General features: G+C 37.9%; 1 protein-coding gene across 20 annotated transcripts in view; it reads left to right on the forward strand.

Annotated features, from left to right (window-relative positions):
• The window catches only part of ANKRD28 (ankyrin repeat domain 28), a 197,917-nt gene that overhangs the window by 163,987 nt on the left and 17,082 nt on the right, over positions 1-16,848 (forward strand). For all 20 annotated transcript variants that reach the window (XM_063722569.1, XM_063722572.1, XM_054552558.2 and 17 more), the window contains 7 exons: positions 4,820-4,931; positions 5,858-5,884; positions 6,260-6,334; positions 10,891-11,092; positions 14,833-14,920; positions 15,023-15,140; positions 15,694-15,913. In XM_063722569.1, the coding sequence (XP_063578639.1) occupies positions 4,820-4,931; positions 5,858-5,884; positions 6,260-6,334; positions 10,891-11,092; positions 14,833-14,920; positions 15,023-15,140; positions 15,694-15,913 (842 nt within the window). The remainder of the gene's footprint in view (positions 1-4,819; positions 4,932-5,857; positions 5,885-6,259; positions 6,335-10,890; positions 11,093-14,832; positions 14,921-15,022; positions 15,141-15,693; positions 15,914-16,848) is intronic.

Genomic DNA, 16,848 nt, shown 5'->3' on the forward strand with positions numbered 1-16,848 from the left:
TTGTTTTTATATGACTTTAGTGTGATTTTGGAAACTTTTAACAAGGAGTATTTGATTAAAGAATTTTTTCCCCAGGTAGTTTAATATTTGGGTAGACATATTTGAATACCAAACAAATTATCACTGAATAATTACAGACTTAGAATTTGAACATGAATAGACTTTAGATTATTTAGCTGGCTTCTCCATGTATCAAATGAGTAAACAGAGGCTATTTCACCTTTATGGCCCAAGATCACTGGTACCAGTGCTATTTCAGTGCTTTCTTTTTCTGCTGTAATAAAATGTCTTAAAATTGTAAATTATGGCCTATATACTGTTGTGTTTCTTCTGCAGTCCCTGTCTCCAGGCTGGAGTGCAGTGGCGCGATTTCTGCTCACTGCAACCTCCACCTCCCGAATTCAAGCAATTCTCCTGCCTCAGCCTCCCGAGTAGCTGGAACTACAGGCACCCGCCACCACACCCAGCTAATTTTTGTATTTTTGGTAGAGACAAGATTTCACCATGTTGGCCAGGATGGTCTTGATCTCTTGACCTCGTGATCTTCCCACCTCACCCTCTCAAAGTGCTGGGATTACAGGCATGAGCCACCACACCCGGTCCTATATAGTGTTTTTTAATTAATTTTTTTTTTGTCATTATACTTTTAAGTTCTAGGGTACATGTGCACAACGCGCAGGTTTGTTACATAGGTATACATGTGCCATGTTGGTTTGCTGCGCCCATCAACTCATCATTAACATTAGGTATTTCTCCTAATGCTATCCCTCCCCCAGGCCCCCACCCCCGACAGGCCCCGGTGTGTGATGTTCCCCTCCCTGTGTCCACATGTTCTTACTGTTCACCTTCCACTTACGAGTGAGAGTTGTGTGTGTGACGTTCCCCTCCATGTGTTCTCATTGTTCAACTCCCACGTATGAGTGAGAACATGCAGTGTTTGGTTTTCTGATCTTGTGATAGTTTGCTGAGAATGATGGTTTCCAGCTTCATCCGTGTCCCTGCAAAGGACATGAACTCATCCTTTTTTATGGCGGCATAGTATTCCATGGTGTATATGTGCCACATTTTCTTAATCCAGTCTATCATGGATGGACATTTGGGTTGGTTCCAAGTCTTTGCTATTGCAAATAGTGCCGCGGTAAACATACGTGTGCATGTGTCTTTATAGCAGCATGATTTATAATCCTTTGAGTATATACCCAGTAATGGGATTGCTGGGTCAAATGGTATTTCTAGTTCTAGATCCTTGAGGAATCGCCACAGTCTTCCACAATGGTTGAACTAATTTACACTCCCACTGACAGTGTAAAAGCATGCCTATTTCTCCACATCCTCTCCAGCATCTGTTGTTTCCTGCCTTTTTAATGATGGCCATTCTAACTGGCATGAGATAGTGTCTCATTGTGGTTTTGATTTGCATTTCTCTGATGACCAGTGATGATGAGCATTTTTTTGTATGTCTGTTGGCTGCATAAATGTCATCTTTTGAGAAGTGTCCGTTCATATCCTTTGCCCACTTTTTCATGGGGTTGTTTTTTTCTTGTGAATTTAAGTTCTTTGTAGATTCTGGATATTAGCCCTTTGTCAGATGGGTAGATTGCAAAAATTTTCTCCCATTCTGTAGATTGCCTGTTCACTCTGATGATAGTTTCTTTTGCTGTGCAGAAGCTCTTTAGTTTAATTAGATCCCATTTGTCTATTTTGGCTTCTGTTGCCATTGCTTTTGGTGTTTTAGTCATGAAGTCTTTGCCCATGCCCTGAATGGTATGCCCTAGGTTTTCTAATAGGGTTTTTATGGTTTTAGGTCTAATATTTAAGTCTTTAATCCATCTTGAGTTAATTTTTGTATATAGTGTAAGGAAGGGATCCAGTTTCAGCTTTCTACATATGGCTAGCCAGTTTTCCCAGCACCATTTATTAAATAAGGAATCCTTTCCCCATTGCTAGTTTTTGTCAAAAATCAGATGGTTGTAGATGTGTGGTGTTATTTCTGAGGCCTCTGTTCTGTTCCATTGTTCTATATATCTCTTTTGGTACCAGTACCATGCTGTTTTGGTTACTGTAGCCTTGTAGTATAGTTTGAAGTCAGGTAGCGTGATGCCTCCAGCTTTGTTCTTTTGGCTTAGGATTGTCTTGGCAATGCGGGCTCTTTTTTGGTTCCATATGAACTTTAAAGTAGTTTTTTCCAGTTCTGTGAAGAAAGTCGTTGGTAGCTTGATGGGGATGGCATTGAATCTATAAAGTACCTTGGGTAGTATGGCTATTTTCACAATATTGATTCTTCCTGTCCATGAGCATGGAATGTTCTTCCATTTGTTTATGTCCTCTTTTATTTCATTGAGCAGTGGTTTGTAGTTCTGCCTGAAGAGGTCCTTCACATCCCTTGTAAGTTGGATTCCTAGGTATTTTATTCTCCTTGTAGCGATTGTGAATGGGAGTTCACTCATGATTTGGCTCTCTGTCTGTTATTGGTGTATAGGAATGCTTGTGATTTTTGTACATTGATTTTGTATCCTGAGACTTTGCTGAAGTTGCTTATCAGCTTAAGGAGATTTTGGGCTGAGACGATGGGGTTTTCTAAATGTACATTCGTGTCATCTGCAAACAGAGACAATTTGACTTCCCCTTTTCCTAATTGAATACCCTTTCTTTCTTTATCTTGCCTGATTGCCCTAGCCAGAACTTCCAACACTATGTTGAATAGGAGTGGTGAGAGAGGGCATCCTTGTCTTATGCCAGTTTTCAAAGGGAATGCTTCCAGTTTTTGCCCATTCAGTATGATACTGGCTGTGGGTTTGTCATAACTAGCTCTTACTATTTTGAGATACGTTCCATCAATACCTAGTTTATTGAGAGTTTTTAGCATGAAGTGCTGTTGAATTTTGTCAAAGGCCTTTTCTGCATCTATTGAGATAATCAGACAGACCGCTAGCAAGACTAATGAAGAAGAAAAGAGAGAAGATTCAAATAGACACATAAAGGGAATATCACCACCAATCTCACAGAAATACAAACTACAATCAGAGAATACTATAAACACCTCTACGCAAATAAACTGGAAAATCTAGAAGAAAGGGATAAATTCCTGGACATATACACCCTCCCAAGACTAAACCAGGAAGAAGTTGAACCTCTGAATAGACCAATAACAGGTTCTGAAATTGAGGCAATAATTAATAGCCTACCAAACAAAAAAAGAGTCCAGGACCAGATGGATTCACAGCCGAATTCTACCAGAGGTACAAAGAGGAGCTGGTACCATTCCTTCTGAAACTATTCCAAACAATAGAAAAAGAGGGAATCCTCCCTAACTCATTTTATGAGGCCAGTATCATCCTGATACCAAAGCCTTGAGAATTTTAGGCCAATATCCCTGATGAACATCGATGCGAAAATCCTCAATAAAATACTGGCAAACTGAATCCAGCAGCATATCAAAAAGCTTACCCACCATGATCAACTCAGCTTCATCCCTGGGATGCAAGGCTGGTTCAACATACGCAAATCAGTAAACGTAATCCGTCACATAAACAGAACCAATGGCAAAAAAAAAACACATGATTAAATTTATTTTCATTGTATTTTATTTCAATAGTTACTGGGGAACAGGTGGTTTTTGGTTACATAGATAAGTTCTTTATTGATGATTTCTGAGATTTTGGTGCACAGGTCACCTGAGCAATGTACACTGTATCCAATGTGTAGTCTTTTATCCCTCACATGGAGTAAAATATGATGGATAAAAGACTACATATTGGGTACAATTTGGGAACTTCCCCGAGTCCCCAAAGTCCATTCTATCATTTTTGTGCCTTCGCCTCTCCTCATAGCTCCCACTTATGAGCGAGAACATACGATATTCGTTTTCCATGCCTGAATTGCTTCACTTAGAATAATGATCTCCAACTCCAGGTTGCTGCGAATGCTATTATTTTGTTCCTTTCTATGTCTGAATAGTATTCCATGGTGTGTATATACCACATTTTCTTTACGCACTCGTTCTTTGATAGATAGCCTAAATAGATTTGTTTCATATTTTTGCAATTGTGAATTGTACTGCTATAAACATGCATGTGCAAGTGCCTTTTTCAAATAATGACTTCTTTTGCTCTGGGTAGATACTCAGTAATGGGATTGCTGGATCAAATGGTAGTGTTACTTTTCGTTCCTTAAGGAATCTCCATACAGTTTTCCATAGTGGTTTTACATATAGTGTTTTTTAAAATTATTTTCCTCATATTTTAATATCACAGAAATGAAATGAAGTATCTCTTATGGATACCTTCTTACCACTTTATTCTGTTTATATACCTCTTCTTAGTCCTCTAATTCAGATTCATTGAGTTCTGACCTTGGTTTCTTGGGGTTTTGTTTTCTTTTGTTTAACATCCTTTCTTGAGCTTCATGATGAAAAATTTACTCATTCTGTGTTCCAGATAGATAAATAGTAATATTGCCAATATTATGTACTCACCACCACCAAAAGTTTAATCCTATCCAACATTGTTTAGTAGAATAGGTGGTGGTATAGAGACTGTGTAAAAGAGAGCCTTCACGTATTAAGAAAAAAAAGCTGTCTGACAGACTTTTGAGGTATCCACTTTGAATCAAGAAGATTCTCATGAATGTTTCATTTGCATTTTTATGATACTTTAGTCAATGTCATTTAAATGACAGATTTTTATAGTGTAATACATTTATGATTTTTATATTACTCAAGTATAAGAAAAAGTGTCAGTTTTTAATTTCAGTCTCTTTTTATCATTGGTTAATAATGCAGGATTTAGGATTTTCAGTATGTTGTTGTTGTTGTATATAGGTGCCTGGAATACTTATTAAGAAACGATGCAAATCCAGGGATCCGTGATAAGCAAGGATACAATGCAGTTCATTATTCAGCTGCTTATGGTCACCGTCTATGTCTTCAGCTGGTAAGATTCCTGAATTCTTGTGAAAGACCTAGTGGGAGTTTATAGTCTAATAATGTAACAAAAATGAGAATAAATGGATCAAGGAACAAATTCCATTTCGTTTTTTAACATTTTCAGAATTTATATAGCTCTTAAATTCGTACTTGCTTTAGTAAGATGTATCTCATTCTCTTTTCCTTTTAAAAAAGGAGAAAATTAGATCTCTGAAGAGGGCTACTGATTACCCCATGTTCCATGTTCATGTCTACAGCATTTACTTCTCCTGCCCCTTTAAATAAATATTCCTCATAAGTTTCTAAAAAACTATAACTGTGTCTTTTGTGAGAAATAAAAGTCCTTGTGAAAGGAATATCTCCCCCATATATTTAGGGAATTCCAAAAGGCACATTTATTTCACAACCCCTCCTAACAAGGGAGACTCCACTTCTGCAAAAGAAGTTTTTATTTCTACTGTGGTCTGATTCTGGAATAGAATACCACCATTCACCCAAATTTACCAAACCAGAAGGAAAGTCAAGGAAAAGATATTCATGTGTGTAACAGATACTTTAGGTTAAAGATGCTCTTATTTAGACTTACCTTATAAATTACATTAAACTTTGCTTCCCTTCAAGGGGAAATAAAATTCAACGAGAGTAGATATAAAAGAAGAAAAGGGAGGTTGACAATTTAATATAGCACTTAGAGCCCTGCTACAAAAATAACTGTTTTCCTACGTTATGGATCTTCACACCAAAATTTTAGACTTACGTATATAGATTTGACTTCTATTGTGATATAAAATTGTTTATTCAAAACACCTAATTTTTTGGAGCCAAAGGAAGCACGGGTTTAGGGTAAAAGTTAGCAAAGCCCTGTGTAAGTTGAGACTTAATATAGATGAATACTTCCCAAGCTAAATATTTTTGTTTTGACTTTTATTTCAGATTGCAAGTGAAACTCCTCTAGATGTTGTAAGTATTAGTCAGTTCCCTCCCACCAATTAGTATTGGTCAATTCCCTCCTACCAATTATGTTTATCTATTTGCTCTCATTAGAGCTGAAAGTGTTTTTACATATTAGGCACAAAGACGGTGACAGAAATCATGTGTACAGAGGGAAGGAAGATGTTTACTTGGTGGCAATTAAGTAGCATTTCCCCCAGACTCTTATCGCCTGTCTTCAAAGCTCTTAGTCTGTGGTCCTTAGTATACTTTAATAATAATCATGTTTTATAAGTTTGCTGAGTTGCCAAATAATACTCTAAAGTGGATTTGAACTGGGAGGGTGGGAGAGAATAATTGCTGTAGTATGTCTTTCTGACATTTAAAATGCCTCTTCTTTTTCAGTTAATGGAAACCTCAGGAACAGACATGCTGAGTGATTCAGATAATAGAGCAACAATAAGCCCTTTACACTTGGCTGTGAGTACTGCCTTCATAGCCAACTTGATGGCTGCTGGTTTACTGAAAATATCTAATACCTATTTGTGTTGACTCAAACTAGTACCATAAACTTTTGGTCCATGTAATAGTTATCATGGAATTAAAAGTTTTGAGAACTTTCTTTAATTCAGAGAATTACTTAATGTGCTGGGTTTTTGTTTTTGTTTTTTCTGTTTCTTGCTTTAGAAAAAAAAAAAAGACAGACAATGATCCTTAGGCTTCCCCCAGGGCCTTCTGGGGAGAGAAAGGGAGAAAATATGGAGAATATGCCTGTGATGGTGAATTTTAAAATGTGCTGCCCTAGTGGAATGCCTTATAAGTTGGCTAAGCAGATGGTATACACACACATTCTGTGGTATTTCTACAATTTTTTGCTTACTTTGTGATCTTGGGGTGCTAACTTGTGTGTTCACTGGTCCTTCAGTTGCTCACACTATAGGATTTGGCTACATTGTCTGTTATGTCCCTTCCACTTCAAGATTCCTCTAAATTTTTTTTCAGTGTCAATCACTAAATGGAGAAGGTTAGGGAAGAATGTGACAATTTTTTAAGTCAAATGAGAATTTATTACCTTAAATTTCAAGTAGATCCTAATCTAGCTTTCTGTACAGAAAGAATTTATTTTTGAGACAAAGCATGTTAGAGTTGTAGGGAAGGGGGTACTTTGAGAATCAGGAGACCAGGGTACTGTCACCAGGTGTTTGTGACATCCCTGATTTTTAGTAAAATTCTTATAAGGATGTATCCTTAATTTAATGTGGAACACTACAAGTTCAGTTATTCATTTGATTGTTTCTTTTCTTATGTAGTATTATTTTTTATCTTAATATTCTCCTTGTGTGTGTTTTAACACTGACATATATACATTAAATTTTCTGCCATTTCTCCCCATTGATACTTCCTATCATGTTCTAAATAACTAAGAAAGCATTCTGGAAGCTTTCTACTTCTTTGCCTTTTGAGTCCTTGGAAACACCATCACCTCTTCCAGACATGCATAGTAAATAAGTCTGAAAAGGCAAAGCCAGCATGGAAGAAATAGCCATTTTACTATTGATGAAAAGAAATGAAGACTGAGCAGCATTAGCAGCAGCAGCAACATCATTCTCATTATAATAATTTCACTGTCATTTCTTGAGCACTTTCTAGGTGCCAGACTATTTCCCCCTTGCGGAGATTCAACTAGTAGCATATTAAAGACTCCCAAAAGTCCTGCAGTCTTTAGGACTTAGTTATCAGTTTAATGATGTTGTTTCCTTAGAAATTTCTCATTTATATTCTCCCCACCCTTCAATTTGGCAAGTTTCTCTTTTTGTGCTTGTAAGTTAACAATGTGCTATACATAGATTAGTGGGTCGGTCTCTCTCTCTCTCTCTCTCTCTCTCTCTCTCTCTCTCTCTCTCTCTCTCTCTCTCTCTCTCCCTCTCCCCCCCCCAACCAATTACTATTTTTTTGTCGGAGATTTTGTATGTGTATATGGTGGTAATGGTAGAAAAAAGAAAACATAACATAAAACGTACCTTCTTAACCATTTCTAATTGTACAGTTCAGCAGTGTTAAGTATATTTACATTACTATACAACCAATCTCCAGAATATTTTTATCTTGTAAAGGTTAAAACTAAAACTCTGTACCCATTCAACATCTCCCTACTTCTCCTTTCCCCAGTCCCTGGTAATACTAGCCTACCTTCTGTTCCTATGAATTCGACTAATCTAGATACCTCATTTAAGTGGAATCATAACTATTTTTTTGTGTTGTGTGACTGGCTTATTTCATCTAGCAGGTTTCATCCATATTGTAGCATGTGGCTGAATTTCCTTATTTTTAAGCTGAATAATAATCTATTGTTAGGTATATAGCACATTTTTCTTTATCCATTCATCTGACAATAGATGCTGGGTTGCTTCCATCTGTTGGCTATTATGAATAAGCGCTGCTATGCCATAGGTATACTAAATAGTGTTTTTAAACTAAAAATTGAAATAATTTAGTAATTAGGCTCAGTGAAATATGATTATACCACCACTTTTGCATTTCATATCTATCTCTAGGAGGTTTTCAGAAGTTACTTTAATTTCTTACTGGAAACTCCCATTCGGGACAACTTGGTACAGTGAAAACATATTGATCTGAGGCTCAAGGAAACTGGCCTTGATTCCTAATTTTGCTCATACTGGACATTTGGGCTTCTTCTCTCAGTCCCATACAAGGATATCATGGGGGGAAAAGCCCTGTGGCAAATCATCATGGCTCCCATTTATTCTCTTGTCTTTTCATTTTTATTTTTTATTTATTTTTGCTGTTGTTTTTCAGACAGTGTCTCACTCTGTCATCCAGGCTGGGGTATAGTGGCACAATCACGGCTCACTGCAGTCTTGAATTCCTGAGCTCAAGTGAGCCTCTCTCCCTCAGCCTTCTGAGTAGCTAGGACTATAGGTGCACACCACCATTCCTGACTAATTCTTTATTTTTTTGTAGAGACAAGGTCTCACTGTTGCCGAGGCTAGTCTCAAACTCCTGGCCTCAAGTAATCCTCCTGTGTTGGCCTGCCAAAGTGCTGAGATTATAGGTGTGACTGACCATGCCCAACCTCATTTATTATTATTTTTTTATTTATTTAGAGATACAATCTCATTCTGTCACCCAGGCTGGGGTGCAGTGGTACAATCCCAGCTCACTGCAGCCTGTACCTCCTAGACTCAAGTGATCCTTCCACCTCAGCCTCCTCCATAGCTGGGACCACAGGCATGTGCCACCAGGTCCAGCTTATTTATTTATTTGTTTGTTTGTTTATTTTTGGCAGAGATGAGATCTCACTGTGTTGCTCAGGCTGGTCCCAAACTCCTGTTCAAATGATCCTTCCACCTCTGCCTCCCCAAAGTGCTGGGATTATAGGTGTGAGCCACTGCAACTGGCTAAACTCTTCTTTTTATATTGTCTTCTATATATAATGTATGGTTCCTCAGAGTTCATTCTTTCAGTAGCATAATTTTCGTTGACCTGGTATTGAGGAACAAAGTTAGATGTAATCCTAAAACAGTAGAATTCCGTGACCTACAGTCACTTTAATCTTTGAGATAGTCAAGCTTAAGTAGTCAAGTTTCTACACAGATTCATTATAAAGAGATCAGTGAGGCCCAGAGCAAGTTTATCTGTTGCTGCTACTTTCTGACATTTTCTACAAGAAATGGCATTATAGTCCTTTGAAGTTTATTTATTTCTTTATGTCCTGCTCAGCATTTAGTCCAGTGTAAATAATATATGTTCAGTTGCCATGTTGGATTTTGAAAAGACTTTTCTGGAAAGCCTTTTATTAGACCGTATGAAGAAGGCAACTCGGGGCCGGGCGCAGTGGCCCACGCCTGTAGTCCCAGCACTTTGGGAGGCCGAGGCGGGCAGATCACAAGGTCAAGAGATCGAGACCATCCTGGCCAACATGGTGAAACCCCATCTCTACTAAAAATACAAAAATTAGCTGGGGCATGGTGGCGTGCACCTGTAATCCCAGCTACTCGGGAGACTGACACAGAAGAATCGCTTGAACCCAGGGAGGCGGAGGTTGCAGTGAGCTGAGATTGTGCCACTGCACTCCAGCCTGGTGACAGAGAGAGACTCCATCCTAAAAAAAAAAAAGAAGACAACTTCAGTCTGACAAATCTTCAGTCTTACTTTTGTACAGCTAGGACAATGCCTGGTATGTGGTGATATTCAAGCAGGGCTCAGTTATGTATTTCTTTGCTAGAAGAATTACTTCTTTTTTAGCTATGGCACATTATGGGGTGGGTATGGTCAGTTTAATTTGAGAAATCAGAATATTCAAGCACTGACTTAAGTTGCTAGCTGTCTTTGCAGTTGATGTGGAGCCTGAACTGTGATTAAGAACACAGGCTTGGCTGGGCGCAGTGGCTCATGCCTGTAATCCTAGCACTTTGAGAGACCAAGATAGGAGGATGACTTGAGGCCAGGAATTTTGAGACTAGCCTGGATAGCATAGTGAGACCCTCATCACTACAAAAATTAAAAGAAAAATTAGCTGGGCATGGTGATGTGTACCTCTGGTTCCTGCTACTTAGGAGGCTGAGGTGGGAGGATCACTTAAGCCCAGAAAGTCAAGGCTGCAGTGAGCTATGATCACGTCACTGCACTCCAGCCGGGGCAACAGAGCAAGACCCTGTCTCAAAACAAAAAAAACACAGGCTTTTTAGAATCAGACTTGAAATCAAGACTTTAAATGAATCCCTATCACACATCCATTGAATGTCTGCCATGAGCCAAGCATTGTATACTCATGAAAAGATCACCTGTCATTTGAACTTTTATTTTTAGAATGCCTATTCCCTAACACAGTAGCCTACTATGTTGATTATTAGAAAGATCTGTAGTTAACTTCCTGAATTCTCAATGTAGAAGTTTGAATTATCTCAAATAGGATAATAATATGAAGACAAGTTTGCTTATTTACATTTATTGAAGTATTTAGGAAGTCAGTCTAAATATGTATATTTTAAATTTACATTTTTATTTATTTCTAGGCCTATCATGGTCACCATCAAGCACTGGAAGTGTTGGTACAGTCTTTGTTAGATCTTGATGTCAGAAATAGTAGTGGAAGAACACCTCTAGATCTTGCAGCTTTTAAGGGCCATGTTGAATGTGTGGATGTACTCATTAATCAGGGAGCCTCAATCTTAGTAAAAGATTACATTTTGAAGAGGACACCTATACATGCAGCAGGTATGCTGGATATTATGCTTGATTTATTTTTAACTTCTATCCAATACTCTTTCTCAGTTTCTGGTATATAATATTTCTGATAAATTGTCTTTAAAATTTTGACCTTTTTTTTTTTTTCAAATCATATATGGATTATTTGACCCCACCAAATAACTTTATTCACACAAATGAATTTACAAAGCCTCCATCATTCATAAAAACATTAGGAGTATCCACAGTGTTCAGGAAACTTAAATACAGTGTATTATACCAACCCAAGTAAACCAAGTACAAAAAATATTCATATAAAGTTGTTTACATGTAGGTCCTAGACTACCAGCTTCTGTGTGAAAAAGGAAATAAAAATAGATTTATTAACTAGTATTTGAAACTAACTTTGTGCCTGGCTTAAAACCTCCCTCATGCTCAAGCCTGTCCCACACAAGTGTTTAAGAAGTCATTAAAACTGTCCTGCTCTCAAGAAAAGAAGCTCCTCTGCACAAAAGATTTAAGTGCCCCCAAGTAGCTCCCTTCCTCCTGTGGCCTCTCTTGGAAAACAGCCTTGGCAGCCTCCTTGCTGATACCTTCTGCAATTTTAGGGGCCCCTCAGGGGGCAGTGGCAGTGGATTCATCTTTTGATGGTGGCTGCAGATGCTAACATTGGCCAATTCTATGTCACACCTACTGGTTACCCTTTGAGGGCATTTCTCCAGACAGAAGCCCCACTACCGTCAAAGCTTAGGTAGGGCAGGATCAGAGAGGCGCCTGTGTTGTTTTGAAGGTTGTGCTACAGCCTGGACTTATCTCTGGACTTTTCCCTCTAAAACCCAGTGGCCCAAAGAGCTGAAAAATGTCAGCTTGGCTCTTCAAAAGTTTCCAGACCCAAGGAGATTACCAGGAGCTACGACTGGGGAAATTTTTGACTTTAAGTGGTAAAATGATTGTATTCTCAGGGAATACCAACAACAAGACTATCATCACTTAAAACATTATCTGCCTTAGAAGTTGGATTTATGTAATAATCTAACTTCAGAAACACTTTATCAACAAAACAATGCAGTATTTCTTTCTGGTAGAAGTTATTTTGGATTGGTATAATCTTTTATTTAACAAGTGATACACGTTTTGACTTCGTTTACCAGTGTACTGCATTAAACATTTATGCAGACAGGCTTTACAGAGCACTTTATGCAAGAACTATTCCATATTGTGATATTACGATGTAGCAGATACGTTAAAATACGAAGGTCTATAACCAAGTCAGTTAAATGACTTGCTACCCACTGCGTATCACCGGCAGATGGAGATTCACAACTCTCTGTTTTTATAGAGTGATCCTTAAGAATACATTGGAATATATGTCTTGGATTTTTTTTCTAGTCCTTTGGGAAGCTTACATTTTAGAAGACTATTGATAACACCCACTGTTACTCCCAGAGCCGCCCTTCAAAGCTATCAGATGTTCAAGCGGGGCTGAGAAAAATATTTTAATAATAAATTAGAACCTCTAATAAACATATATACACTACTATATGGTTTGAACAAGAGGTTAAAATGCATTACTTGCTGTTATCTTATTCTGAAAAAGAGTGAAGTTATATATCACTTTGCAAAGCCAAACTTGGTGGCGCATGCCTGTATTCCCACCTAACTTGGGAGGCTGAGGCAAGAAGGTCACTTGAGTTCAGTTTGATTGCACTCTAGGCAACATGATGAAACGCTGTTCCTAAAATATAAAATAAAAATAAATTTTGTACACTGGATGGGATCTGTGAAAAATAAGTACATTTTAAAAATATTAATCTATAGCTAGAAAAATTATAATTGCAGATCACATGCAGAACTAATTTAAAGCTTGCAGGGAGTGGTTGCACTCTCAATAGGTAAATATTGAACTGAAACATTAGCCAGTCCCTTAGAAGTAGTTAACCAATGCCATATAGTTCAGCATAAATCCTACCCACAAGAAGAACCACAGGTTACTCTTAGTGCCTGCCTGTTCAATAAATGCAAGCCTTGTATCTATAGATGCATTTCAAATTTGGAGGTCTATAGAGAGCATCTGTAAGCCATGAAAAGAACACTGAGGGTTTTTTTTCCTGGAGGTTTACCAGTCCTTTCCCACAGTGATGCTGTGCTTGGTGTTTGGGTATTGAACTTAGATGACACAAACATTCATCAGTAGCTATGTGCACTGAGTGTAAATGAACTGATTTGAAAAATGATGGGCCAAACAAGTTCTTCTTGAACATCCCCAAGTGTTACGACCCTGTTTTTTATTGCTAAGCTGTGAGAGCTGCTGGCAGAGTGCAGCATACAGATTGGACTAGGGTAGGAGAGGTGGTTTAAGCCACAAGTTTAATAACTATTAGTATTTAATATAACTGTCAGAACATACTGTGGAATATTCAGCACCTAGCTTGCTTTTGCTAGTTTTGTCATCTTTTAATTAGAAGAAATAGTGATAGACATTCTTTTCTGTATCATATGCAAGATACATTTTTTCTGATGTATTTCTTTAAACTTCAGACTTTGTATATATGAACAGGACCTGAATTTTGCAGAGGATTTAACTTACTTCCAAAGCTGTTTTCTTTGGACTACTTCTACTTGTACCCTTGCCCATTTTATGCATTTGGACTTAACACATGCATTCTTTAGATGGATCATTTTTCTTATACTGTATGTATGTGTGTGTGTGTGTGTGTGTGTGTGTGTGTATATATATATATATATATATCATTTGAAAGTATTTCAGCCATAAATAACAGAGTACCCTACTGAAAATAGCTTAAGGGGTTTAGTGTCTCACATACAATGTCCAAAGGCAGGCTGGGCATGGTGGCTCACGCCTGTAATCCCAGCACTTTGGGAGGCCGAGGCGGGTGGATCATGAGGTCAGGAGTTCAAGACCAGCCAGGCCTAGATGGTGAAACTTCATCTCTCCTAAAAATACAAAAAAATTTGCTGGGTGTGGTGGCGGGCGCCTGTAATCCCAGCTACTTGGGAGGCTGAGGCAGAGAATTGCTTGAACCCGGAGGCGGAAGTTGCAGTGAGTCAAGATCACACCACTACACTCCAGCCTGGGTGACAGAGCGAGATTCTGTCTCAAAAAAAAAAAAAAAAGCAGTATCAGGCAGATGCAGTTCCAGGGTTGGTTGATTCTACAACGATGTCAGAGCTCTGGATTAAATTCTGTTATTCTCTTACATTTGCATTCATGTTGTGGGATTATTGCTGCTGCTTTTAAGGATTGCATCTAAAATCAGGAAGGAATGGGGCTTTTCATTATTAGAGATAAAAATATTTCCCAGCAGCCTCTAGACTTACCGGCATCTCAGTAGTCCGACCTGGTTCCTTTGCTGCTCACCTTAAAACTGATCACTGTCAGAGGAGAATGGGGTTGTTGTGATTGACTTGGTCTAATCATGGTATCATCCCTTTGCTGGAGGCAAGGCACTCTTCCTGACCACATTGCCAGAGAGCTAAATAAAATGAGCATTCTTTTAGAGGCAGATGATAGGGGATGGGTGCTGGGTAGGCAGTCTGCCTGTCATGTTTTACTGTGAGGAATCATATTTGTTCCAGCTTTAACAATCAAAGGCCATAGAAACCTTCTTTGTACCTATAGTTTTCATTCTTGCATATTAAATTCAGTGAAACTATCCCAAAATTAAATTCTAGAAGATGTGCTCTAAGGTGGACATTTTCTATTTTATCATTATATGTAATTACTGAAATGTTTAAATTTCACTTTACAGCAACAAATGGTCATTCAGAATGCTTACGGCTATTAATAGGAAATGCAGAACCACAGAATGCAGTGGATATTCAAGATGGAAATGGACAGTAAGTTTCGATAAATAATTGTTGCATCACAGAAGGGCGTATTTTGAAAACCAGGGTACAGTCTTAAGTGACAGCACTGAACCTATTCCTGTTGTTGCTCAGGACGCCTCTGATGCTATCTGTTCTCAACGGGCACACAGACTGTGTTTACTCATTGCTGAACAAAGGAGCAAATGTAGATGCCAAAGATAAGTGGGGAAGGACAGCGTTGCATAGAGGGGTAAGCAGAAATATGCTCTTTCCTTTCAAAAAGCTTTTATGACCTCGTTACTAGAACTGAACTAGGTTATGTTTATTTTTTCTTCATTAAATGTTCGTCAAATAGTCTTTACCATTTCTTTCAGTATCTTAGTTTTTAAATGCTAATTTTGAACAATTACAGAGTACAACTTAATCTAGAGAACAATGTTAGAACAAAATTTTAAAACTCTAAAACTTTGAGTAGAATTAATGTCAATTTGACTTTTTCCATTATCTCACTTATTTTCTTATACACTTTAATCTTTTTTCACCTTTGAAATATCATTATTTTCATTGAATACCAAGTTTCTCTCTTCGTGTTTTCATACTATTTGCATTTTAGCAGAGTTGTTGCTTTAACTGAATTTTTAAACCACTTCCAATAAAAATACAGAATTACTCATAAAATGATAAATGGCTTTAATTGATGGAAGGATATGGAGAGTATGGTCCTTAAAGTTCTTAATTAGCTGAAATTGGCATGTAATGTTTAGCATAATATGTTTGACTACCTGTAAATTATTTTCTTTCAGGCAGTTACAGGCCATGAAGAATGTGTAGATGCATTACTTCAACATGGTGCTAAGTGCTTACTTCGGGATAGCAGGGGCCGGACGCCTATACACCTTTCTGCTGCCTGTGGACACATTGGTGTTCTCGGAGCCCTTTTGCAGTCAGCAGCATCTATGGATGCAAATCCAGCCACAGCAGACAATCATGGATATACGGCACTTCACTGGGCTTGCTACAATGGTTAAGTATACAAACACAAATGCATATCATTCTGTAGTGAACAGAGATAAAAGAATGACATATTTATAAGGCAAATTTTAAGTTTAAAATTAGCAAAAACCTTGGGAATAATCTACTATATAGGCTCACGTACTAATAATACTTAGTACGTAGGCTCACTCCTGTCCTTTGTCATGCTAAAGCCAAGACACTAGTTGTCAAAGGTGTTCTGAGATAAGCCATGAAGTATTTTTGAGGTTTTTCTTTTCTTTTTTTTTCTTTTTTTTTTTTTTAGTTTTGGTAGGGTCTTGCTATGTTGCCCAGGCTGGTCTTGAACTCCTGGCCTCAAGTGATCCTCCCACCTCAGCCTCCCAAAGTGTTGGGATTACAGGCATGAGCCACCATGTAGCCTGAAGTTTTTCTTAGATCCTTATTTCAACAAATATTTTACATTTTTAGGAGGTTTTTACAATGTTTCCATTGCTTTTATATAGTGTGCTTGTATTTTGATTGTGTTCTTTTACTTTTTTTTTTTTTTTAAGAGTCCCAGTATGTTTCCCAGGCTGGTCTTGAACAACTGGGCTTAAGCAATCCTCCCACATCAGATTCCCCAAGTGCTAGGATTACAGGCATGAGCCATTGCACCCAGCCATGTTCTTTTACTTTCTAAATACAATCGTATTAGGGGAAAAATGACCAAAAGTAAGAGAAACAGTGAGATGTATCACATTCTAAACTGAAATCTATGTATGTTTTCTGAGCACATCGCAAGATAACATTCTTATATTACCAGTAATACCCATGCTCAATGTTTTAAAGGAATAAATCCCTAGCAGGTCTTAGAATTAGAAACTTTGATGGGTTAACTCTGCTACATGGTTAAAAGAGATTTTCTTTGGCCTCCTACAGTCTCACAGTCACAGTCATTGCTTTTATAGGAAGACTCACAAAAGGTC

This window comes from Pongo abelii, chromosome 2 (genome assembly GCF_028885655.2).
Source record: "Pongo abelii isolate AG06213 chromosome 2, NHGRI_mPonAbe1-v2.0_pri, whole genome shotgun sequence".
Classification (NCBI taxonomy): domain Eukaryota; kingdom Metazoa; phylum Chordata; class Mammalia; order Primates; family Hominidae; genus Pongo; species Pongo abelii.